The following is a 25,020-nucleotide window of genomic DNA, read 5'->3' as shown; positions in this document are numbered from 1 at the left end:
CTTCCTGCAAGTTGTCTTATCGTATGGTGCTGACACTTTAGGCCCATTCCCTCTGTCTCATGGAGGAGTGTCCCACACCAGGACGTATTGGAGGGAGTTGTCCATTATTCCCACATCATTCCCCTCGAGAGCATACACCCATCTCTCTTCTCCGTAAAGCAGAACACAATTAAAAGAAATGTTTAGTTGCGGCCAGTCTTTGACAGGCATCAATGGAATGGCACAAATGTGTCAGAAACCGGTTATTTATAACCTTTTAGTTGCAGAATTCTTTATAGTATTTCATATTTTTGCCACAAGGTGGCAGTGCAGCTATGCGTCCTGCTCTTTCTGCCCAGCACAATGGTCTCCTTTGTAGCGAAGGTTGCGAAAGTGAACCTTGAATCCAGCCGTTCAGATCAAGTGACTTATGACAAGGTTAGCCAGTGCATTTGGTGATCGATGGCTGGGCCAGACCTCGGCAATAGCATACCCATCTGCAAGTGACAGCAGCATGGAAAGCACGTTCTTCTGATCCCTTTTTTTAATTTGCTAAAGAGCAGCAAGTGTAATGTCACATTATACCCATCTCAGGATGATATCTTAAGGCCCCTTTCACGCGAGCGAGTTTTCCGCGCGGATGCAATGCGTGAAGTGAACGCATAGCACCCGCACTGAATCCTGACGCATTCAGTTCAATGGGTCTGTGTACAGAAGCGTTTTTCTCATGCATCCATTCTGCGTTGGGTGAGAATCGCAGAATGATCTATATTGTGTGTTTTTTCACGCAGCCGCGGCCCCATAGAAGTGAATGGGTCTTCAGTGAAAAAACTCATTGCATCCAGATGTAACCTGGTGGTTGCTAGGAGATGTTTGTAAATTTTCAGGTTTTTGTTCACGCTCGGGAAAAACACATCAAAACGCATTGCACCTGCGCAGAAGACTGAACAACTGAGCACACTCGCAGATAAAACTGACTGAACTTGCTTGCAAAATGGTGCGAGTTTCACTGAACGCCTCCTGAGCCAATCCGTAACGCTCGTGTGAAAGAGGCCTAAGTGTCACGCTCTTATAATTACTCGCCTCCTTAATACTGGATATTTCAGAATAATCACTGAAGCAGATAACATCTATACACCTAATAAAGACTGTAAATCCCATGTAAAAGCATGCGTAGGAAACGTTGGCTTTCTGGCTACCGTCTGACATTGAATGATGGCCGGCCAGTGTTTACGGGGCTATTTCAGAAATGAAAGAAGTTCACACTATACAGAGCAGTGTGTCCCTTAAATGAGAGGGAACCCGTTGGGTGAAGAAGCCAGTCAGCCGAGGTGAGTTCAGTACTTTGCTTCCTTTGGCTCTTGGATAAGCGTATAACGCCCATTAAGGTTAGTTTTATTAGGATATGTAATATTTAGTTTACAGTGGTTCACCATGGTGTGATTTATGGCATGGTTACAGGATCCACAATCTGCTTGGCGAGGTGGCTGCCAAGGCTGTTTCAGACTAGAACTGAGAAGGCTGCCTTCTTTTCATTTATAGTTTCCACTTTGACATTTCAGTCATCTCACTAGGTGCATCAAGGGACTGTTCTCACACAGCGATGCTTGAAAGTTTGTGAACCCTTCTTAATTTTCTGTATTTCTGCATACAATTTACCTAAAACTAAATCAGATTTTCTCAGAAGTCCTAAAAGATTAAAGATAATCAAATAAGCAAGTCAAAATATTAGATCCGGTCATTCATTTGAGGAAAAATCCAATATCTCATACCTGTGAGTGGCAAAAGTATGTGAACCTTTGCTTTCAGTATTTGATGTGACCCCCCTTGTGCACGAATTACTACAACCAAACATTTCTGGTAATTGTTGAATTTAAGCCCATTCTTCCATTCAAAGCGGCTTCAACTCTGTTATGTAGGTGGGTTTCCTCCCATAAACTGCTCACTTCAGGGTCCTTTCACAATCTTGTTGGATTAACATCAGCGCTTTGACTTAGTCTTTCCAAACCTTTACGGGGAAGTCGGTTTTGTAGTACTCTACATTGGTGTATTAAATATGTCAAATGTTGCATGGTGTTTGTAAAATTTGGCACAGCCGTATGGACACATCGGGTTCTAATTAAACTAATGAGACTGTACTGTTTAGTTCATCTACATTGTTAATGGCAATACGGCACCTGTACGGCCATTAACAATGCAGACCAACTAAACAGTGCAGCTTTAATAGCTTAATTAGAGCCCGCTGCAGCCCATACGGCCATGCCTTAATCAACCGTAGCGCGGCCGCATTTCAACCGCGATACAACTATGCCATTGGGTTGTACCCTTACACATCTTGTTGTTGGTCTGATCTTTATTGGTCGACCACCGCCGGGGTGTCAAAATAATAATGGTATTCAATTTACTCTGTACACTTTCTGTCCGACTGTGGATTGGTGGAGTCAAAACTCTTTTTAGATGGTTTTGTTATCTTTTCCAGCCTGATCATCAACAACTCTTCTTCTGAGGTCCTCAAATCTTCTTTTGTTCCCCTCCATGATGCACTTCAACAATATGTGTTGGGAAAATCAGACTTTGATAGATCCCTGCTTTTTAAATACATCAGGTTGCTCACTCACACCTGATTGTTATCCTATTGATTGAAAACACCTGACTCTAATTTCACCTTGAAATGATCTGCTGCTAATAAAGGTTTGCTTACTTTTGCCACTCAGACATGCGATATTGAATCATTGTCCTCAATAAACAAATGCCAAGTCTGATATTTTTTGACTAATTTGTTTGATTTTGCTATCTTTATCTACTTGTAGGATGTGTCTGAAAATCTGATGTAGTTTTAGGTCAACTTTATGCAGAAATATAGAAAACTCTGAAGGGTTCACAAACTTTCAAGCACTACTGTATGTAGCTATGGCAATAATGTTTTCCATAGGAAAAGCCTTTAAAGGTGTGGTGGCAAGCCGAGAATTTCAAGGGTAGTGTTTAGAGCTTCTAATCATGTGAATTATTTGCTTATTACAACCCCATGGTATAGTACGGATGTCTTTATCCTCTCACTTTTAGGTGCCAGGTCCGTCAACTTGAAGATCCAGCAGCCTTGTACAATGAATTAATGGAACTGATCATCAAGCTTGCCAATCACGGTCTGATCCACGGTGACTTCAACGAGTTTAATGTAATGGTGGATGACGAGGACCACGTCACCATGATTGATTTCCCACAAATGGTGTCTACATCTCACGCAAATGCCGAATGGTCTGTGTCAACCCTGATCGCTATCTATTAACGAAACAATCTTGTAGAATTATTGGTTGTAAATCCGTCAGCAGAGTGATCCCATAGACAGGGTAACCTTGAATTGATTAATATAGCATATGAGCAAAACCTTGGCTCAGGTACCCGTGGCTTTTCTACTAAATTATTCATTCATGCCTCAGCTACCTTCTAATAGCATCATTTTTCTTTTGTCTGCGAGTACATTGATAGAGACATGAATCGACCAAGTGCCGCCAAGAACATGTTTAAGTGATTTATTGGTTCAGATTGTAAATGCAGGGAAGTATTTTAATGTGAGCTACTCTAGTGCGATCTCGGTGCAGATAATAAGACACTGATATCCGAGCAACATGAGAAAGGAGCTGAACGTGGCGGCTGAGGCGCAGTATGAAATGTTTTGGCTCGTTACATACAGCATTGAACATGGTTTTATCTTCTTAGGTATTTTGACAGAGATGTGAAATGTATTCGAGATTTCTTCATAAAACGCTACAACTATGAAAGTGAACTTTTCCCCACCTTCCGTGACGTCCAGTAAGTGATGCCTTCCTTCCTTAGTAATGTCTCATGACCTTTATCATACTATGATGCTGTGTCTGGATGAGCAGTGGGCTCCAGCCTGAGTTCCTATGGCTTTTTTGGGCATGCAGAAGTTTTAATTTTGAGCCATTGGTAGAGGCACATAATAACTAGGTTGTTCCATGCAAAAAGAGGGTCAGCAAGGTGTTCACACAAGCCATAAACTGACCCCTCTTATAGGAAAGAATAGACTACATGTATAGTTATAGAGCAGAGGAGAGAACCATTCGTCTCCTGTAGGTAATGTACATGCAATCCCTTTTTAATATCTTAAAAGGGTTTTCCCACTAACGATACATATACACTATCCGCAGGGGCGATAGGCGATAAAAATCTGGTTGTTGGGAGACCCCTGGTGATCATGGGAACGGGAATTCTGAAGTTTCCTATGAGACAGGAGCATTTGGGTTGCATGCGTGACCACCGCTCCATTCACTTCTAGGGGACTGTCGAGTACAGGTCGTGGATAGTGAATAAGTATTGTTACTGGAAAAAACCCTTTAAATAAATTACTTGGCAGATTCTTTGAATTTGGGTTATCACCATCTTAAAAGTTTCTGCCATAAATGATCCATAGGTACGGGTCTGACCTCTTTGACCTTTCATGAGAACAGGGTTACTGTGAACCCCAGCCAGTTCCCCTTAGAAGTTCAGTAGACAGATGCCACTGCCTGCTCGGCTTTCTGGATTTCTCATAGTCTTCACCACTGCCAGCTCTCTAACGAGAGAGAGAGAGAGAGTGGTCAGCTTGAATCAAAGCGGAAAATGGGGTCTCATTATCCGAATAGGTGCAGGTCTTATCTAGCGTTCCTGGTAACACCCTGTGCATATGCCAGAAATTAATACTATGAGTTCACCCCTTTAATGCAGTCTAAGAATTTTACCCCTCCCCTTTCTTGTCCCGATGCATTTTACACTTTTTCGTGCATGCGTCTTTGAAAGCCAACTTTTTTTGTTTGGTTATGTAAATAACTTTTGCATCTTTTCTCTGTGTTTCTCTTAGTATGGATTTGTTTTTATTTTTATACTTATACTTGGATGCAGGGGATGTAAAGTGTTTTTTCACTTTTTATTTTTTTTTATTTTTTTAGCCCTTTCCATAAGAGTCATTTTGATAGGAGAAGTGGTCACCAGGATTGGGCTAGAAGCTGCGGTGTGGTGGCTTTTGTTGTTTTTTGTCTTATTTTTATTTTATTTTTTTTATCTTCTACTTTCTGGCCCCCATAAGGTCATACAACCACAGGGACATTTAAAGAAATGACCTGCTATTTAAATATTTTTTTTTTTTTCCATGTCACGATCTATATTATAAAATAAAATCCTGTATTTTTCGTACTGGCCAACTAAGCCACTCAGCGGCACTTCTTGGTCAGCACAGATCACTTTACTGCAGTTATCTGCTTATCATTACAGGCAGGATTACATTGACCTACAGTGCCTTGAAAAAGTATTCATACACATTTTTTTTTTTTTTTTCACGTTATACCCACAAATGTAAATGTATTTGATTGGGATTTTGTGATAAACCAACACCAAGTAGCAAGTATGTGTGAAGTGTCAAGAAAATGGTATAAAAGTGTGGCGTGCATTTGTATTCAGCCCCCTGTACTCTGATGCCCCTAAATAAAATAAAGTGCGACCAATTGCCTTCAGAAGTCACCTAATCAGTAAGTAGCGTTCACTTGTGTGTCATTTAGGGCTCATGCACATGAACGTATTTTCTTTCTGCTTCCGTTCCATTGTTTTTGTTTTTTGCGGACCGTATGCGGAACCATTAACTTCAACGGGTCCGCAAAAACAACAGAAGGTACTCGGTGTGCATTCCGTTTCCGTATTTCCGTTCTGCAAAAAAGTAGTGCATGTCCTATTGTCCGCAAAACACGGTCCGAGGCCCCATTCAAGTCAATGTGATCACAAAAAATACCGAACGCACTTGGAACACATCTGTATTTTGCGGATCCATACTGTAGAAATGCTATGCCCAGCCCATATTGCTCATGTCTTTGGTGATTAATAAGTTACTGTTTCCGATCCGCAAAAAACTGATCAAATACGGAAACCATACGGATATGTTTTGTGGAATAACTGAACGGAAGAGGACTTAAATCGGAGGGGAAAAAAACTCATATACGGAACAACGGATCCGTGAAAAACGGACCGCAAAACACCAATGGTCGTGTGCTTGAGCCCTTATTCTCCAAATAACTACAGCTGTTCTGTGAAGGCCTCAGAGGCTTGTTAGTAAAAATGGAAGGAGTATGACACAACTGCAAACCTACCAAGATATGGCCATCTAGCTAAACAGTTTTTTTTGTTTTATAATCTTACAATAAAGGTTACTTTTTATAGAAGGGGCCCCAAATAGTGGGATTATCGTGGGTTTATTTAGCCCTCTTATGTTCAAGCTGGTAGACACATACCCCAAAAGACTTGCAGCTGTAATTGCAGCAAAAGCTGGTCCTACAAAGTATTGACTCAAGGGGGCTGAATACAAATGCACGCCACACTTTCCAGATTTTTATTTATTAAAAATTTAGAAAACCATGTATTTTTTTTCACTTCACCCATACTTGCTACTTTGTGTTGGTCTATCACATAAAATCCCAATAGAATACATTTGTTTGTGGGTGTAATGGGAAAAAAACGTGGAAAAGTTCAGAGTATGAATACTTCTTGTATATACACAGATAAGGCTACTTTCACACTGGCGTTTTGGCTTTCCGTTTGTGAGATCCGTTCAGAGCTCTCACAAGTGGTCCAAAACTGATGAGTTTTGCCCTAATGCATTCTGAATGGAAAAGGATCCGCTCAAAATGTGTCAGTTTGCCTCTGATCTGTCTCCATTCCGCTCTGGAGATGGACACCAAAACGCTGCTTGCAGCATTTTGCTGTCCGCTTGACGAAACTGAGCCAAACAATACAAAACGGATCTGTCTCCCATTGACTTTCAATGGAGTTCATGACGGATTCGTCTTGGCTATGTTACAGATAATACAAACGGATCCGTTCATGACGGATGCATGCGGTTGTATTATTGTAACGGATCAGTTTTTGCAGATCCATGACAGATCCGCCCAAAGCGCGAGTGTGAAAGTAGCCTAACACAGGGTCCACCATTCACAATAGGTGATTATCACAGCTTCCTCCTGACCTCTGCACAGGTCTCAGAGCGTGCCTAGAAAACTCCCACCTGTCCATTGTGTTCATGGTCCATGGTGGCTGCTGTAAAGTGTTCTAGATCTCTAAATGTTGTTAACAGCCCAGGCAAGATGGCAAAAAATCGACACATTCCCTTTAACATGAAATCATTTTTACTGGTGATTTCTCCTTTAGCTGGCCGTGATCTAGTAGCCCCAGTTACAACCCCTGGTTTTCCTCCCCACATTTAGCATGTAGCTGCAAACTCTGCACGGATGATAAGAATCATCCTTGCAGAGTTGTATGCTGACCACCCAGATGTTTAAACTATATGGGCAGTCAACAAATGGTTAAAAAAGAAAAAAAAACGCAGCTCTGACATCTGCATCGAGCTTGTCCGTGTTCCCAGTCCTCCCACAGTCCACACACATACTTGGGTTAATTGACATCCTTTCAAACTGGCTCCAGTGTGTGTGACTATTTAGTAATTGCCAAGTCCCGGCTGCTTGTAGCTATCAAGTCAGAAAATCTTACAGAATCTGAAAATTACTCTTTATACCGGGGGGAAACGTAAGTGTTTTCTGTGTCTCCCCCTGACATGCAGGGAATTCCAGCTTGAAAGAACATTTGAAATCTAATTAAGATGGGTCCTAGTCCCTCCACCACTTCTCCGTTGGGATGGATTATTATATATGAAAATTTTAAGCAAATTCTTTTGCTGAGAATTGGGTTATAGGAACTTGAGAAGCAAGTGAGATTTCTGTGCCAAGGAGGTTTCAGTTTTCTCATGAAGTGTATACTCTTCAATTGCCATGAAGTATAGAATTAAGTTATTGCAGTGTAACACAGTACAAGATATAATCCCACAGCGCGTGCTCATGTATCTGCTGCATTCTTTCATGTCGTCAAACGTTTTTCCCCATTTTTATGTAATTAAAGCTTAAAGAGGACCTTTCACCAGAGGAAAGCCTCTAAACTAACTATACAGAGGTGTAGAGCGGCGCCCAGGGATCCCCCTGCACTTACTGTTATCCCCGGGCGCCGCTCCGTTCGCCCAGTATAGCCTCCGGTATGTAAGTAGTTAGGCTCCACCCACTTGATCCTGCCGGCGTCTTTCTCCTATGCTGTAGCGCTGGCCAATCGCAGCGCTCAGCTCATAGCCAGGCTATGAGCTGAGCGCTGCGATTGGTCAGCGCTACAGCATAGGAGAAGATGATGCCGGCAGGATCAAGTGGGTGGAGCCTAACTACTTACATACCGGAGGCTATACCGGGCGAACGGAGCGACGCCCGGGGATAACAGTAAGTGCAGGGGGATCCCTGGGCGCCGCTCTACACCTCTGTATAGTTAGTTTAGAGGCTTTCCTCTGGTGAAAGGTCCTCTTTAAATACTATGCTTAGTAGCTTCCATTCCTCACCAGATTTAAGATATTTGTTTGCTGTCAGTGGATGAGTACACAGTACGTGTTCAGCGGCTGAAAAAACGTAAGACACCGTCCTGGTCTCAGCTGAGAAGTTTAGGCTAGTTTCATACTAGCGTTGAACATCTCCGGCAGGCTGTTCTGGCAGGGAGGAGCAGTCTGCCAGAGTTGTCTGTATCGGAAGATACCGGACACACGCTGCCCCCATTCATTTTAGAAGGGAGCGGCAGAGATCTGTCCGATTCTTGGCATATTTGCCGGGATCTCCGCCGGTCCCTATTATAGTGAATGGGGCCGGACGGCAGTGCAGTAGCTTCCAGCAATGCCGAAATGCTGAGAGATCCAGCAGGTTGTTCCCTGCCAGAACAGCCCAAAAACACTAGTGTGAAACTAGCCTCATACAGTTTTAGGGTGCATTCACACAATGTGGGACAGCTGCACCTGTGTTGCAGACCACTAAACCCCGGCGCCAGCCATGTGCGCTCCAAATCACGGTGCGGAACCATTGATTTCAGTGGATCCGCAAGATGTGGCAAAAGATAACACATGTTCTGTCTTTTGCGGCATGGACCCAGGAGCTCATGGAAACACACATAAGGGCTTCTGTGTGCTTGCGGGGTGTGTGCCTCCACTCTGAAAAAAGATAGCACATGTCCTATATTCCGCTGCATCTTGCGGATCACGGACCGATTGAAGTCAGTTAGTCGACACCCAGCACTCATGTTTAGCAGATCTGCGATTTGTGGTCCGCGACACGACCACAGCAGTGCCATGGTGGTGTGAATGCACCTTTATCCAGTCTAGATTATGCTCCATGAACTAAACAGCAGGGGCTCCAGTGATACTTTGTAGCAGACTAAGGCCCATTTCACATCAGTTGTGCCGGCCACATCCACTGATGACACTGGACAGAATAACTGAGCATCTTCTGTCCGGCACAGTTTGGCATACACCATTATGACAGCTGTATAAGGCTACTTTCACACCTGTGTTCAGTATGGATCTGTCCTGTATCTGCACAGACGGATCCGCACCGATAATGCAAACTCTTGTATCCGTTTGCATTATTCTTTAAAAAAAAAAAGTCTGTCAAAACGGATCCGTCCTGACTTACATTGAAAGTCAATGGGGGATGGATCCGTTTTCAATTGCACCATATTGTGTCAGTGAAAACGGATCCGTCCCCATTGACTTACATTGTAAGTCTGGATGGATCCGTTTGGCTCCCCATCATCAGGTGGACATCAAAACGCTGCAAGCAGCGCTTTGGTGTCCACCTCCAGAGCGGAATGGAGGCGCAACGGAGGCAAACTGATGCATTCTGAACGGATCCTTATCCATTCAGAATGCATGGGGGCTAAACTGATCCGTTTTGGGCCGCTTGTGAGAACCCTAAAACAGATCTCACCAGCGGACCCAGAAATGCCAGTGTGAAAGTAGCCTTAGAACGATCCCAGAAAACTATGGGATCAGTCCTGGCTTCAGTTCCACTCCAGCGTTTTCTACTTCATGACGGAGGAGAACTGAACTGGTTTGCTGGATATATGTGAAGGGGGAGTATGATCTGCACTGGATACAATTGTATCCACTTGTCACCTAAGACCAGAACTAGATCCAGTACGTACCGTCTCTCACCCTGTGTGAACCTATGTTTTCATTCGTTGAATGCAAACCGATCTTGAATATGAGGGGGAATGAAACACTATTGGGGGTCATTTACAAAGGCTGTATGCCAGTTTTCTGGTGCACAGAAGTCTCACATTTATGTGCAAATGGCATTTTGTGCAGACCTTTTGTAACTTTTTGCCTTTCTCTGGTACTCTCAACACGTTAGAAAATAACGTCCAGAGCTTAGGGGATGGGGCTGCCCGACACACTCGCCTTAATTTATACGAGAAAACTGATGTAAAACTGAAATCCACACCAGTGCCTAGGTTTCGGTTTCTGGCGCGCGGACATCACCGATGATTGTAATAAATTGGTCACATTTTAAAGGGGTTTTCTGGGATTTTCATATTGATAGCCTATCCTCAGTGAAACACTGTGATCCATACGTGATTGGCCGGAATCCGGCTCCACCGCCGTTCAGCTGTTTGAGGAAGCCACGTTGCCCCAGTGAGCCCTGCGGCATTCTCGCAGCTTACCAAGCACAGTGCTGTTTATTGTATAAAGTTGCTGTACTTGGTTTCTCAGCTCAGCCTCATTCACTTGCACCTAGGCCACGTGACCAATGAACGTGATGTCACATAGCTTAGAAAGAGGCCTAAGCCCTCACTGAAAGCCACAGCCTCTTCATACAGCTGATCAGTGGGTTCCAGGAGTCAGACCCTTGACACTCTATCCTGAGGATAGGCCATCAGTATAAAAATACCAGAAAACCACTTTAAGCCAGCAGGCTTTTTACTGAGACTATGGACAGCCAGCGTACATTCATCCCTATGTTACTGCTTGTACGTTAGTCATTAATGGATTCGATGGTCTTCATAAAGGTCACTGTTCATGACACTTCAGTAAAGCAGTATAACTACAAATAAAAGCACTACTGTTTAGTCATGGTACAAATCATAACTTGGCTACTCGCTACTCCTTCATGTATGTAGCGTTTTAAACCAGGTTGGTGGATACACATCTTGCCTATTGGTTTAGATCTTACCTCCTGATATATCTGCTTTGGTTTCTTTTAAGGAAAGAGTGCTCTCTTGATGTCGAAATTGCGGTTAGTGGCTACACCAAAGAAATGCAGGAGGATGATGAGCTCTTACAGCCGACTGGTCCCGACGATGTCGAGGAGGGAGATGATGAGACGGTCTGTACTCCGCCTAATGGAGACTATGAGCAGGACACTAACACCATTGAAGATACAAGAGTATTAGAAGCCACCGACAGAGTTCATCCTGAAGGCTCTGAAACCAAACCCAGCAGTGACAATTGTGGACGCAGCTTAGACATGGCAGAATTCAATAAAGCTTTAGACGAACTAGAAGGAAGGGCTGTTGAAAAGAATGACAAGAAAACCACTGAACTCTCTGTAGCTGGAGAAGATGAACGTGACAGTTTGGGAAATGAAAAGCTAAGCTTAGATGAAGATGTTGGAAGCCTAGGAAGTGATGAGCTTGAGGATTATGAAGATGAATGTCCTGACCTGGTGGGTCTGTCTGGGGCAAACAAAGAATACAGACCATTCAGGTAAGGAAAGCTTTCCAAGATCCCTTGTGAACACTAAAGGCTTTTGTTGTCCCCCCAGTCTGATGTTCCTGTCATACCCTTCATCATGCTGATCAGTCGCAGAAACTGGACCCCCACCGATCAGACATTTTTAGGTCTAGCCCAAGGACAAGGTTATCGGTGTTACAGTCCTAGAGAGCCGCTTTAATTTACAATGTAGTGATTGACATGGAATATGGACTTGCCAGTAGATGGGGTAAAAATCTCCTTCATCTCTGAATGTGACTTTCCCACTATCCTAGAGAAGTGTATGGAAGAAATGATGTTCTATTGTGAATAGCTCAGTGGAATGTGAAGGCCCACTTTATCCAGTGGTCATACAAATGATACATCTACTAGATCCTGCAGTTATTAATGAAGACTTGTCATCTTTTCTGAAATGTCCATTTTAGTAATTCCCATAGAAAACAAGATTGAAGCATCTTTTCGTAAAACTCTCTATTCCTTAGTTATTCTTCCTGAAAATATTTGAATAAATTAAGTTGTACATTACCAATACCTTATCAGTAACGTTTGGACAGTCTAATTAGTGCCAATTGTCAGACTTTTTAGGGTAAAAACTGTTAACGGTAATAGAAACGTCAAGCTATCAATATTTTGGGCATCTATGGAAAAAATGCTGCAAATTAAGAATGCTTTTAGAAATAGAAGTGTTAACAGTTAAGTTTTATCGATTCACAAAATGCAAAGTGAAAGAACAAAAGAGAAATCTAAATCAGATCAGTATTTGGTTTGACCACCCTTTGCCTTCAAAACCGCCTCAGTTCTTCTAGGTACACTTTCACACAGTTTTTCAAGGAACTCGGCAGAGGAGGACGAACCACAGATCTTTTGTGGATGTAGACTTGCTCAGATCGTTCTGTCTCTTCATGTAATCCCAAGCAGACTCATTGATGATGAGATCAGGTCTCCTATGGAGCCATATCACTTCCAGGACTCCTTGTTCTTCTTTTACGCTGAAGATTTTTGGTTGTTGGTCTGCTGTAGAATAAATTACAAGCAGACTGCTCCCTGATGGTATTGAATGAAGTATCTGCCTGTATTTCTCCGCATTGAGAACACCATTAATCCTGACCAAATCGCCAACGCAGGTTTGCTGATACGCAGCCCCAGACAGCAGGGAACGTCCACCATGCTTCACTGTTGCTTGTAGTGATTATCGTATCTCCATTAGTTGAACAAACATCTTTCTGCTACAGCTACGTTTCAAAGTTTGACTCATCAATCCCGAGCACCTGCTGCTATCTTTCTGTGTCCCAATTCCAATGTTTTCATGCATAATGGAGTTGCATGGCCGTGTTTCCATGTCAAATGCATGGAATTCTTGCATGTTTTTGACCACAATTCTTCCATGAGGACTACTTCTGGTTAGACTTCTCTGAACTATCAATTGGTTTACCTGGGTCCCACTGTTTTGTGTCATTCTGAGCTGAAGGCACTGCTGGACATTTGCTGATTTCAAAGGAAAGTAAGCATGTGTCTTTCATCTTCTGCAATAAGTTTCCTTAGTCGACCACTGTATCTACGGTCTTTAACGCTGACAGTTTCTTTGTGCTTCTTCAAAAGCACTTGATACAGGTCGATACTTATCTATCATGTAGTACCATCAGGGTGGTGTCGATTTGCTTCAAATGTATTCTGCTGCAGGTCAACGACCTCAAACATACAGCCGGTGTCGTTAAAAACTATCTTCAGTGTAAAGAACAACAAGGTGTCCTGGACCTTAGTGTCTTCCACAGAGCCCTGATCTCAACATCAAGTGTGCCTGGGATTACATGAAAAGACAGGATCTCGGCAAAACTGCATCCACAGAAGAGATGTGGTTAGTTCTCCAAGATGTTTGGAACAAACTGTCAAGTTCCTTTAAAAAAAACTATGTGCAAGTGTACCTAAAAGAACTGATGATGTTTTGAAGGTAAAGGATGGTCACACCAAACACTGATATGATTTACATTTCTATTTTCTTAATTCACTTAGTTTATTTATATTTTTTTTAAAAAGCAATTAAAACTTCTATTTTTAAACAAATTCTTTCTTTGCAGCTTTTTTACACACCTGCTTAAAACATTTGTACAGTCTGTATTTCAAAGCGAAATAACAGAGGAATTGCACAATATAGTTCTGAGAATAGACACTCTAGTATTTTATTTTTCATGGTGAACACGGGTATGTACTATCTGTCAGGTCCTCTCTAACAAAGTCTTGAGGTGGTAGAATAGTGCATTGAACATTTGCTTGCAGGGTACGTGTTGGTTACATAATTCCTTTTTGTTTGTAGAGATGAAGACAGTTTACAACATATTAATCAGCACCGCACAAGAACCACAAGTGTAACCTCTATGGCTACTGTCAGCAGCTGCTCTACAATCCCACCAGTAAGTAACTACTGATTTCACTGATTTTCTAATCAAGCAGCTATTTACTAGAATCGGGGCAATTATCGTAGATGAGTGCTAGGAAGAAGAACACTTGTTGCAATAATTGCTTGGGGTGATAATGCCACCAATTGCCCGCTGAAGGAGGAAAAACTTGATCACATCTTTTACGCAGCACATCAAATCAATGTATGCCGGCAGCAGATCGTCCTGTGTAAACAGGGATGAGAGCTCACAATAGGAATAATCCATCTCCGACAATTATCGGGCACGTTTGTATGTTAAAGTGCCTTAAAGGCGTTTTCAAGTTTGCTTCAACACCCTTTAAAATAATCATTTACGAAGGTAGATGTAATTTTGTAAATTCTTTATTTTTCCTTTTTCGCTCCTGTCCTGGGCTTTGGTCACATGACCATGTCTATGCTTCTCTTTCTTATTTCCTATGATATTATGTCCATGGGCGTGTCAAGGCAGCAACAGGGGCAGTGATAGAGCAGTGTCTATGTAACTAGCTGGGTGGGAGGAGCTATAATCTAGCTGAGTGTTTAGGGGCAGTGATGGGAGAGTGTCTATGTAACTGGGTGGGAGGAGATGTAAACTAGCTGGGTGTTAGGGGCAGTAATAGGGGAGTGTATGTAACTAGCTGGTGGGAGGAGCTATAAACTAGCTGGGTGTTAGTGGCAGTGATAGGGGAGTGTCTGTAACTAGCTGGTAGGAGGAGCTATAAACTAGCTGGGTGTTAGGGGCAGTGATAGGGGAGTGTGTAACGGTGGGAGGAGCTATAAACTAGCTGGGTGTTTAGGGGCAGTGATGGGAGTGTCTATGTAACTGGGTGGGAGGAGCTATAAACTAGCTGGGTGTGGTTAGGGGAGTGTCTATGTAACTAGCTGGTAGGAGGAGCTATAAACTAGCTGGGTGATAGGGGAGTGTCTAACACCCAGCTAGTTTATAGCTCCTCCCACCCAGTTACATAGACACTCCCCTATCACTGCCCCTATGTAACTTGGTGGGAGGAGCTATAAACTAGCTGGGTGTTTAGGGGCAGTAATGGGAGTGTCTATGTAACTATGTGGGAGGAGATATAAACTAGCTGGGTGTTGTTTAGGGGCAGTGCTGGAGGTGTGGCAGAGTGAAGTGCATCATGGGTTTGGTTGGATGCAGTAGCAGAAGTGCTGCATACAGGATGGACACAAACCAGAGTGATTAGTTTACATGGTGAAACCAGGTCAGGAGAGTCCAAACGCATGGGGATGATAAACGTGGCATAAACAACTACATGAGCAGATCTGTTAAAAAACATAATAATCCCAGAATACCTCTTTACTAGTGATGGTCGAGCACCCGAGTATAATGGAAGTCAATGGGAGACAACCAGGCAACTCCTGCTCTGAAGAGGGGAGGGTGCCTTGTCCATTGGAAAAGGTCAGAAAGTGACAAACACCACCGAAATGGGTCGGGAAAAGGCATGGGGATTATGTCTGGATGCATCTTGGACTCCCAGGTCGCTGCTGGGAACCATGTTGTCAGAGTTGTATGCCACTCTTACAGACTGACAAAAATACGCACAAAACCCCCCAAAAATCTATTTTACAGGAAAAATTGTTAGGAAACATTCTTTCCTGTATATTCCATTGTATATAAAGTGCAAGTGCTGCAAAAAATTACAAGTAAGAGGCACTCCGAAACAGCCTGTATATCACATAAAGGAGGGCCTCATTTACATTGTGGTACAATTGTTCAGGTAGTGGGACTCCTACACTCATAAAGCCTATGCACTATGTGAAAGGGCTGCCAAAAATTACAAGGAACCGGCACTCCAATACACCCTTTGTTACACATAAATGAGGGCGTCATACATTACATTAGGGGCGAGGGCCTGCTGCCACATTGGTGACTCTAGATAACCTTTGGGCGATTGCACGTCCCTGTGACGTTGACGATCCATTTGGTTATCTGCCCTATCAACTTTCGAAGTTCTTTTCTCGCCTACCATGTTGATCACGGGTAACGGGGAATCGGGGTTCGATGCGGAGAGGGAGCCTGAGAAAGGGCTACCACATCCAGTGGAGGTCAATGACTGAAATCTGATTGGCTGTTGTTGCCTTGACCCTTTTTTTTTCCTAATTGTGAACCACCCAGAGATGGTGGGTCTAGTTATTAAAGCACAAGAATCCAAGGAAGGCTGCAGGCGCGTGTCAATTCCCCACTCCTGACTCGGGAAGGTAGTGACGATAAATAACAATACAGCACTCCTAAGCGGCCCTGTTATTGGAATGAGTACACTTTCCGTTAACGAGGATCTATTAGAGGGCAAGTCGGGTGCCAGCAGCCGACTTGCTCCCAGCCTCCACAACGGTCACCCAGTGTGCCGTCATGGTGAGGATTGTGTTGACTAGGCTCTTTTTCTACTGAGACTGGACTTGGAGGTGAGGGCCTGCTGCCACTTTGTTTACTCTAGATAACTTCTAGGCGATCGCACGTACCCGTAGCGGCGAAGATCTATTTGGATGTCTGCCCTATCAACCTTGGAGCAATTTTTCAACAAGGACCTTCTGGTATAGCACGGTTTTGCTTGTCCTCTCCACCAGAGGAATGAGAGATGAGAAGTTCTCTTTGTAGCAGGGGTCGAGAAGGATGAACAACCAGTAGTCCGTGTTGTCTAAAATGCGTATAACGCGCTGGTCGTGACATGAAGTCAGCCATGTGTGCCAGAGTACCAACAGGCAAGACTTAGCTGTCATCAGAAGGTGAGCTGACCCTGTAAAAGATTGTAGGTGAGGGCCTGCAGGTGAGCTTTCCCTGTAAAACATTATATGCGAGGGCCTGCAGGTGAGCTGACCCTGTAAAACATTAGGGGCGAGGGCCTGCTGGTGAACTGACCCTGTAAAACATTATATGCGAGGGCCTGCAGGTGAGCTGACCCTGTAAAAAATTATATGTGACGAATAAGCATGTTGATATGATATAAGAGGAGGATGAGAAGAGGAAGATTCAACCATATACACATAAAGGAGGGCCTCGTTAACATTGTGGTACAATTGTTCAGGTAGTGGGACTCCTAGAATCATAAAGCCTATGCACTAAGTGAAAGGGCTGCCAAACATTACAAGGAACCGGCACTACAATACAAGGAGGGCATCATACACACCCTTGAAAAATTATGATTGGTGGCCTGATGGTGACCCTCAAAAACATTTGGAGCAAGGGCTTGCTGATCTGACCATCCAAAACATGAGGTGCGAGGGCCTGCTGCTGAGCTGACGCTCTAAAACATTATATGCGAGTGCAGGCTGTTCAGTTGATGCTCTAAAACATATGCAAGTGCATGCTGTACAGCTGACCCTATAAAAAATTTTTAGTTGAGGGCCTGCAGTTGAGCTTCCCCGTCACTTAGTGCTCGCCTTCTTCATATTAATGGTTTTGTCACTAGATGTGGCGCAGATTGTTTAAAAGTATATGGCACAGAAACCCACAGAATATGGACACTATATTAGGCCCAGAAAGAAACGGTTTTTGTATGGCGTACTGTATGTCACAGAAAACAACACACTATGGACACTAGATTAGGCCCAGATTATTTACATTTATGCTAAAGAAACCGTTTTCGGATGGAGTACTGTATATGTCACGGATGTGTATTACACGCACAGACTACAGAGACAGTAGATGAGGACTGGCCCCTGATTATTTAAATTTACGTTAAAGAAACAGTTTTCGGATGAAGTACTGTCTATGTCATGGGTCTGTATTAAACGCACACCATAGACAATAAATGTGACGCTGATTATTTGAATTTACGCAAAAAGACAGTCTGCGGATGATGTGCAGTATATGTCCCTAATGGGTAATAAAGAAAAATATCTTGCTGCTATCACACACACAGTAGTCCTTAGTAGGACTTTGGGGTCTTTAAAAAGCTTTTGGTAGTAAAAACAGCACATTTCTCTCCCTGCACTATCTGTCCCTTCCTCAGCACGGATGTCCCCGAGACTGATCTATTTAGCACAGGTAAAAATATATTGCTGCGCTAATAAACACACACACAGTAGTCCCTAATAGGACTTTTGGTTCTTTGAAAAACTTTCTGCGAATAATAACTGAGAATTTTGTTCCCTACACTGCCTTTCCCTTCCTATGCTCTGCTCTCCCTGACTATGACTGATCCGAGCACGTGTCATCAAGTGCTATATAGCACCCGATGACGCGTTTCGGCCAGCCAATCACTGTAATGCCAGCAGCCAACATGGCTACTGGCATTACAGTGATGGCAGTACTGACCTGCACGTTTATTGGCTGCTTAGCAGCCGCGAAACGTGCGGGGAGGAGACTCGAGCATGGCGCCGAGTACCACCATGTGCCGAACATGCTCGCTCATCAACTACTCTTTACGTTTGTGTTTTAAGCACAATAGAAATCCTATGCAGCGTACCATCAGTATTATGCAGCCCAAGTAAAACTCTATGCGGACACTAGGTCATAATTTGTTAATTTGTTGCCTGTGGATTTATGTTTTCTAGCAAGACGCCTCCTACATTGTCCATATTCCTGAAATAATATCTGAATTGAGGGATTCCAGCCGTTATACATGAGACGTAAATCGTACTAATCTCAAAACAAAACACGTATGACTTTCTCCTGGCTCTGGAGTCAGAAGAAGGGGTTGCTCCATGTGTTTTCAGTTCTGTGCAGAAATATAGAGGGACAGGAATCTAAAGTAGTGTTTGTACAGCAGATTTCAATACTTGCCATGTATTAAAGGAAAAGTAAGGTGAAAACCAGGATTTCCCATTTTAATGACTCAGTCATTCTGGCCAGAGGTTACCAAACTGGATCTCCATGCTCCAGACCTTCTGTATTACATCAGTTCTTCTGGATTGTAGCGTGCTCTTTCTGTTGCTAAAATACCGCAGATTTCATCCCAATGTAGAAAGCTGGAATCCGCAGCAAAATCCTCGTCTGGACTTCCAGACTATTTATTCTTCAGTATTGAACAATTAAGTGAATGATTTTGAACGAAATCCAAAAAATGCACGTCAAGGCGGTTTTTATCCATAGTAGGATGATGGGAGATATACATCACGTGACAGATATATCAAACATTGTTTGCCTATTACTGTATGTATTCTATGTCTTTTCAGTATCATAGGTGCCAACCCTGGTGTATTGAATGATTTGGCAAATATATCAACTTTCCTAGCAGTTCCCTCTTTAGCATAAATTCCTTTTTCTGGTGACAATTGCCAGGTTACTTTACTCACAAATTTTAGGAATTTTAGACGTTGCTGCTGCTATCGGATGTTGTGCTGTAAGTTTCCTCGCCATGAGTGCACCCTCTTATCACTATTCCGACAACCACACCACAGATATCTTCACAATTGGGGATAAAGAGATTAAATATGCGTGCATACTAAAGGGAGATAAGAAGCGGTGTAGGGAACTGCCTAGCTGGCCTGGGTTCTAGAGCTTCATGCATCACCTGCCATGTCTTTCCAACCACCTCCCTCCATACCATGAGCTTTAGAAATGCAGAGGCCAGAAGATCAGCAGCATGAAGATCAGGGAGGCAAGGGGATACACTATACAGCCTTCACTTTTAGACGGATCTCAGACCTATCTCGGCAGGATTATTGGTGTATGTGGCCCTCTGAACCTAATGTGGCGTAACTGGAGAACATTTAGTCCTGACTGTTTTTGCTTGCACCCTGCATTCACCTTTTCAGTACTGACCAGCTTATTATGGACCTCAACAGTTTCACTTGTGCGAGATCCTAAACCAGCTAGGTGAATGTTCCCTTTCAATAATGAATTGATACCCACCAGAGAGTACAAAGGTCCTAGAATCGTCCAGAACACTGCACAGTAACGCAATATTATATAGTAATGCAGACATTGCACAAATGAAATTAATGAAAAAATATATAACCTGTCTACTGCACCATCAGGAGTGGATGGCATTTTACTATAAATGGCCACTAGATGGCGCCAGAAGTTGACCTGATTGATGCCCAAAATAATTCTGAAATGTTAACATAATATTGGCTGATTATTCTGGCTCTTGTTTTTTCAGTAAGGTGAAGTTGTTTTCCTGTACCAGGAAGCGACTGCGCAGTACACACAACAGGTGCTAAAGGAGAGATACTGTCATAATGATATGGCATTAAAGAGCAGCTGTCAGCAGGATTTCCAAACCAGGCATACTGCCTAGCAGGTTGATTTAAAAGCATACCTTTCTTATGAAGATCGTTTGATTTATTCTGGAGAGAACCTACATGTTCCCTCCCGACCCAACATTTTAAATTTACGCCTAACACTGCACCATAGTCATCATAGAAGACTCATCAGCCTTCCTGTGTAATTCAGCATTGTGTGAACAGCGATATCTCATCAGTGTATATTAGCATAATTATATATTGTGTCTCTCTCTCTCCTCCATGAGTGTCCTGCGTGCCACAGTTTTGTAGCCTGTTGCCCAGAAGTCCTCAGGAAATGTCTAATACTATGACGAGCAGGGAGCTGTTCCTTGTCATTCACTCTGAAAGGCTGCAGGACCTTTTAGGAATACAACCACCAGGCACCAGTATACCTGGGCACAGGTGACAATGCGGTGACATCATTGCACCTCCTTTGCCAGGCTCGTTGCATGGAAGACACTTTGCTCAATGTGGGAACAGATTAGGTAGATAATTCTTTTTTTTTTGGGCACTATTATTGTGTCTGGAACACTACAACAATGCAGCACAAAGGGGGTATTGTTACTTTAAGGATGGCACTAGAATTGTGGAAGGCACAAAGGTGGGGTAGGAGACACAGGGGCTACCACTACTATTTGGTGACACTGAGGGACACTATTGTGCATTATTACATTGTCCCAAGCACAAAGGGGTGTTCTTACTTTGAGAACATAAAGGGGGCAACTGTTACTGTGGGACACAAACTGGGGTTATCCCTCTATAGTAGGCACACAGGGGGATTTATTACTGTGTATGGGGGCACTGATATTTTGTGGGGCACAACAGAGGACAGTATTGTGTGGGACAAAAGGGGAGGGATATTGAAAAGGGGCATTGATGTTCGCAGCAGGATGAGGAGTTTTGCTGTATAGATTAGAACTGGTGTCTGACCATTATTTGGTGACTGTTTTTAGAGGTATACAATTATACATAGAGCTGAGCCACTGTAGTTAGCCTGCCCTGTTATAAAAAGCGTCATAGATGTGTTGTGTATATAAACATACTTACATACACAATATATGGTTTCAAGTATTGAACACACCTCTTAAACATTGAATTCAGGCGTCTCATTCAGTCCCATTGCCACAGGTGTATAAAATCCAGCCCCAACCATGCAGTCTGCCTTTACAAACATCTGTGAAAGAATGGCTACTTCTAAAGACCTCACTGAATTCCTGCGTGGTACTGTAATAGGATGCCACCATTGAAAGTCACGTTAAATTCTTTCCCTCCTAGATATTCCACCATCAAGTGTGAGTGGTATTACCACAAAGTGGAAGTGGTCCGGAACCACAGCAACTCATCCAAGTAGGAGCAGACCATGTGAATTTACGTAGAGGGGTCAGTGAATGTGGACTTCCTCCTCTGCCATTAACATCAGCAAAAAAACTGTGCAACTAGAACAGTTTGGGGAAGCCCCTTTCTGTTCCAGCATGACCATGTCCCAGTGCCAAAGCCAGGTCCATAAAGGCATGGTTGGAGGAGTTTGTGGAAGAACTTGACTGGCCTGCACAGAGCCCTGACCTTAGCCTGTTCAAACCCCTTTTGAGATGAAATGCAACTAGCAGAAATACTGAGCCAGACCAACCCATCCAACATTAGTGTCTGACCAGACAAATGTTCTTCTGGAAAATTGGGCTCAAATTCCTACAGCCACACTCCAAAATCTTGTAGAAAGCCTTCTCAGAAGAGTGGAAGCGGTTTTAGCTGTAAAGGGGGTGGGGGTGGGGGGGGGGAGGAACCAACTCCATATCAGTGTCTATGGTTTTAAAATGGGATGTCCTAAAAGCTCCTGTAGGTGTAGTGTATATACACTGCGTGCAGAATTATTAGGCAAATGAGTATTTTGACCACATCATCCTCTTTATGCATGTTGTCTTACTCCAAGCTGTATAGGCTCGAAAGCCTACTACCAATTAAGCATATTAGGTGATGTGCATCTCTGTAATGAGAAGGGGTGTGGTCTAATGACATCAGGTGTGCATAATTATTAGGCAACTTCCTTTCCTTTGGCAAAATGGGTCAAAAGAAGGACTTGACAGGCTCAGAAAAGTCAAAAATAGTGAGATATCTTGCAGAGGGATGCAGCACTCTTAAAATTGCAAAGCTTCTGAAGCGTGATCATCGAACAATCAAGCGTTTCATTCAAAATAGTCAACAGGGTCGCAAGAAGCGTGTGGAAAAACCAAGGCGCAAAATAACTGCCCATGAACTGAGAAAAGTCAAGCGTGCAGCTGCCAAGATGCCACTCGCCACCAGTTTGGCCATATTTCAGAGCTGCAACATCACTGGAGTGCCCAAAAGCACAAGGTGTGCAATACTCAGAGACATGGCCAAGGTAAGAAAGGCTGAAAGACGACCACCACTGAACAAGACACACAAGCTGAAACGTCAAGACTGGGCCAAGAAATATCTCAAGACTGATTTTTCTAAGGTTTTATGGACTGATGAAATGAGAGTGAGTCTTGATGGGCCAGATGGATGGGCCCGTGGCTGGATTGGTAAAGGGCAGAGAGCTCCAGTCCGACTCAGACGCCAGCAAGGTGGAGGTGGAGTACTGGTTTGGGCTGGTATCATCAAAGATGAGCTTGTGGGGCCTTTTCGGGTTGAGGATGGAGTCAAGCTCAACTCCCAGTCCTACTGCCAGTTTCTGGAAGACACCTTCTTCAAGCAGTGGTACAGGAAGAAGTCTGCATCCTTCAAGAAAAACATGATTTTCATGCAGGACAATGCTCCATCACACGCGTCCAAGTACTCCACAGCGTGGCTGGCAAGAAAGGGTATAAAAGAAGAAAATCTAATGACATGGCCTCCTTGTTCACCTGATCTGAACCCCATTGAGAACCTGTGGTCCATCATCAAATGTGAGATTTACAAGGAGGGAAAACAGTACACCTCTCTGAACAGTGTCTGGGAGGCTGTGGTTGCTGCTGCACGCAATGTTGATGGTGAACAGATCTAAACACTGACAGAATCCATGGATGGCAGGCTTTTGAGTGTCCTTGCAAAGAAAGTTGGCTATATTGGTCACTGATTTGTTTTTGTTTTGTTTTTGAATGTCAGAAATGTATATTTGTGAATGTTGAGATGTTATATTGGTTTCACTGGTAAAAATAAATAATTGAAATGGGTATATATTTGTTTTTTGTTAAGTTGCCTAATAATTATGCACAGTAATAGTCATCTGCACACAGATATCCCCCTAAAATAGCTAAAACTAAAAACAAACTAAAAACTACTTCCAAAAATATTCAGCTTTGATATTAATGAGTTTTTTGGGTTCATTGAGAACATGGTTGTTGTTAAATAATAAAATTAATCCTCAAAAATACAACTTGCCTAATAATTCTGCACTCCCTGTACACATGCATTTTTATCATTTTACAATTTTTTTTTTGGGGGGTCCAAACATGTCTTGGTTCTTCTGCTCCTGATCTATTCAGAACCTTGCTATGCTCCTCCTCATCTCTCTCTTTCTCCCGCTCTCTGTATATATGTAATTGTGCAGGGATATCAGCCAGTGCAGTTTCCCTTTTTGTTCTTTTTGCGGATAGTATCTGTGTCAAAACTTCTCTGCTCCTTGATCAGTTAAACAAATAAAAAAAAAATATCTTAACTAGATCATCATGTAAAAACTCAGTGTGTGGCCATCCCATTTTCTTCATCCAGCACATGAATAGTTGCCAGGATGCTCCTGCATCTGGCCTGCATGATGGAAGGCATTATGTCATGAGCTCCATTGGGAATCCATAATTCACCATGTTCTCAGGACTTTATCAAGTGTAGGAGGAGGTTAGACCATGCTCCGGATCTCTCTGCTCTTTGTGGCTTCACACAAATCACACTCAGTTTTCCCAGCATTATTCAATAAGAAATGGATAACCTTGCATGCAAGTGCTCATCTGCTGTACTACTAATAAGCAAAAAGAATAATCTAACTCTTCAGAACTGTTGGCTCCCTGATACAAGAACAGATTTGGGGGTTATCACTATTATAGAGCGCAGAATACAACAAACCATACAAATCTGTATCGCTCACAAAAAGTAAAAATGCATTTTTCTGAAAGCACTCCTCCGATTATACTTTTGAGGTGTTCTTTGCATTGATATGTTGTTTTGCTGTTTAAAGGAGCTGGTGAAGCAGAAGGTGAAGAGGCAGCTGACAAAGGAGCAGAAATCTGCCATCAGAAGACGACTGCAAAAGGGAGAAGCAAATGTGTGCACAAAGCAGCGCAGAGAGAACATGTTCAACATTAAATGTAGCGTCGATGCTGCCAGCTTCTGGGGATAGATGGCCTTGCCTTTCACATGTTATGAAATATCGATATGTCTTTTTAACACTTAAAGTTAATGGATATAGTTCTTAAACCTGGATTTCCTCTTTTTCTGCATTACTTTCATATAGAGTCATACTAAGATTTTATAGCTTCGAGTGTTCCAAATGTAACAACTGCTCCAAGGCAATGGCCGGAGAGTCATGACTAATGGATCTACAAGATGTATGAGGAGGAGAATTTCTGCATCAGTGCAGTACAGTTTTAAAGGGGATTTCTGTGATTTTGACACAGTATCTGATCGGTGGGGGTCCAACACCCGAACCAGCTGTTTGAGAAGGCAGGAGCGCTCCTGTGAGTGCCGCGGCCTTCTCTATGCTTTTTCCTAGGCCGAGTGACGACACGTTCATATGTCACATGGCCTAGGAGTAGCTCCGTCCCATTCAAGTGAATGGGGCTGAGCATGTTACCAAGCACAGCCAATATAAGACGTACGGCACTCTGCTTGGTGAGCTGCGAGAAGT

The 25,020-nt window shown here is 43.1% G+C and overlaps 1 protein-coding gene across 1 annotated transcript in view; it reads left to right on the top strand.

Annotated features, from left to right (window-relative positions):
* The window catches only part of RIOK2 (RIO kinase 2), a 51,063-nt gene extending 26,458 nt beyond the window's left edge, over positions 1-24,605 (top strand). The window contains exons 6-10 of the mRNA XM_040421574.1: positions 3,043-3,234; positions 3,697-3,789; positions 11,078-11,578; positions 13,896-13,992; positions 24,352-24,605. Of these exons, the coding sequence (XP_040277508.1) occupies positions 3,043-3,234; positions 3,697-3,789; positions 11,078-11,578; positions 13,896-13,992; positions 24,352-24,513 (1,045 nt within the window). The 3' untranslated portion in view covers positions 24,514-24,605. The remainder of the gene's footprint in view (positions 1-3,042; positions 3,235-3,696; positions 3,790-11,077; positions 11,579-13,895; positions 13,993-24,351) is intronic.
* Positions 24,606-25,020: the final 415 nt, after the last annotated feature.

This window comes from Bufo bufo, chromosome 2 (genome assembly GCF_905171765.1).
Source record: "Bufo bufo chromosome 2, aBufBuf1.1, whole genome shotgun sequence".
Classification (NCBI taxonomy): Eukaryota; Metazoa; Chordata; class Amphibia; order Anura; family Bufonidae; genus Bufo; species Bufo bufo.
The sequence above is the reverse complement of the archived record's forward strand: the minus strand, read 5'-3'. Positions and strand labels throughout refer to the sequence as shown.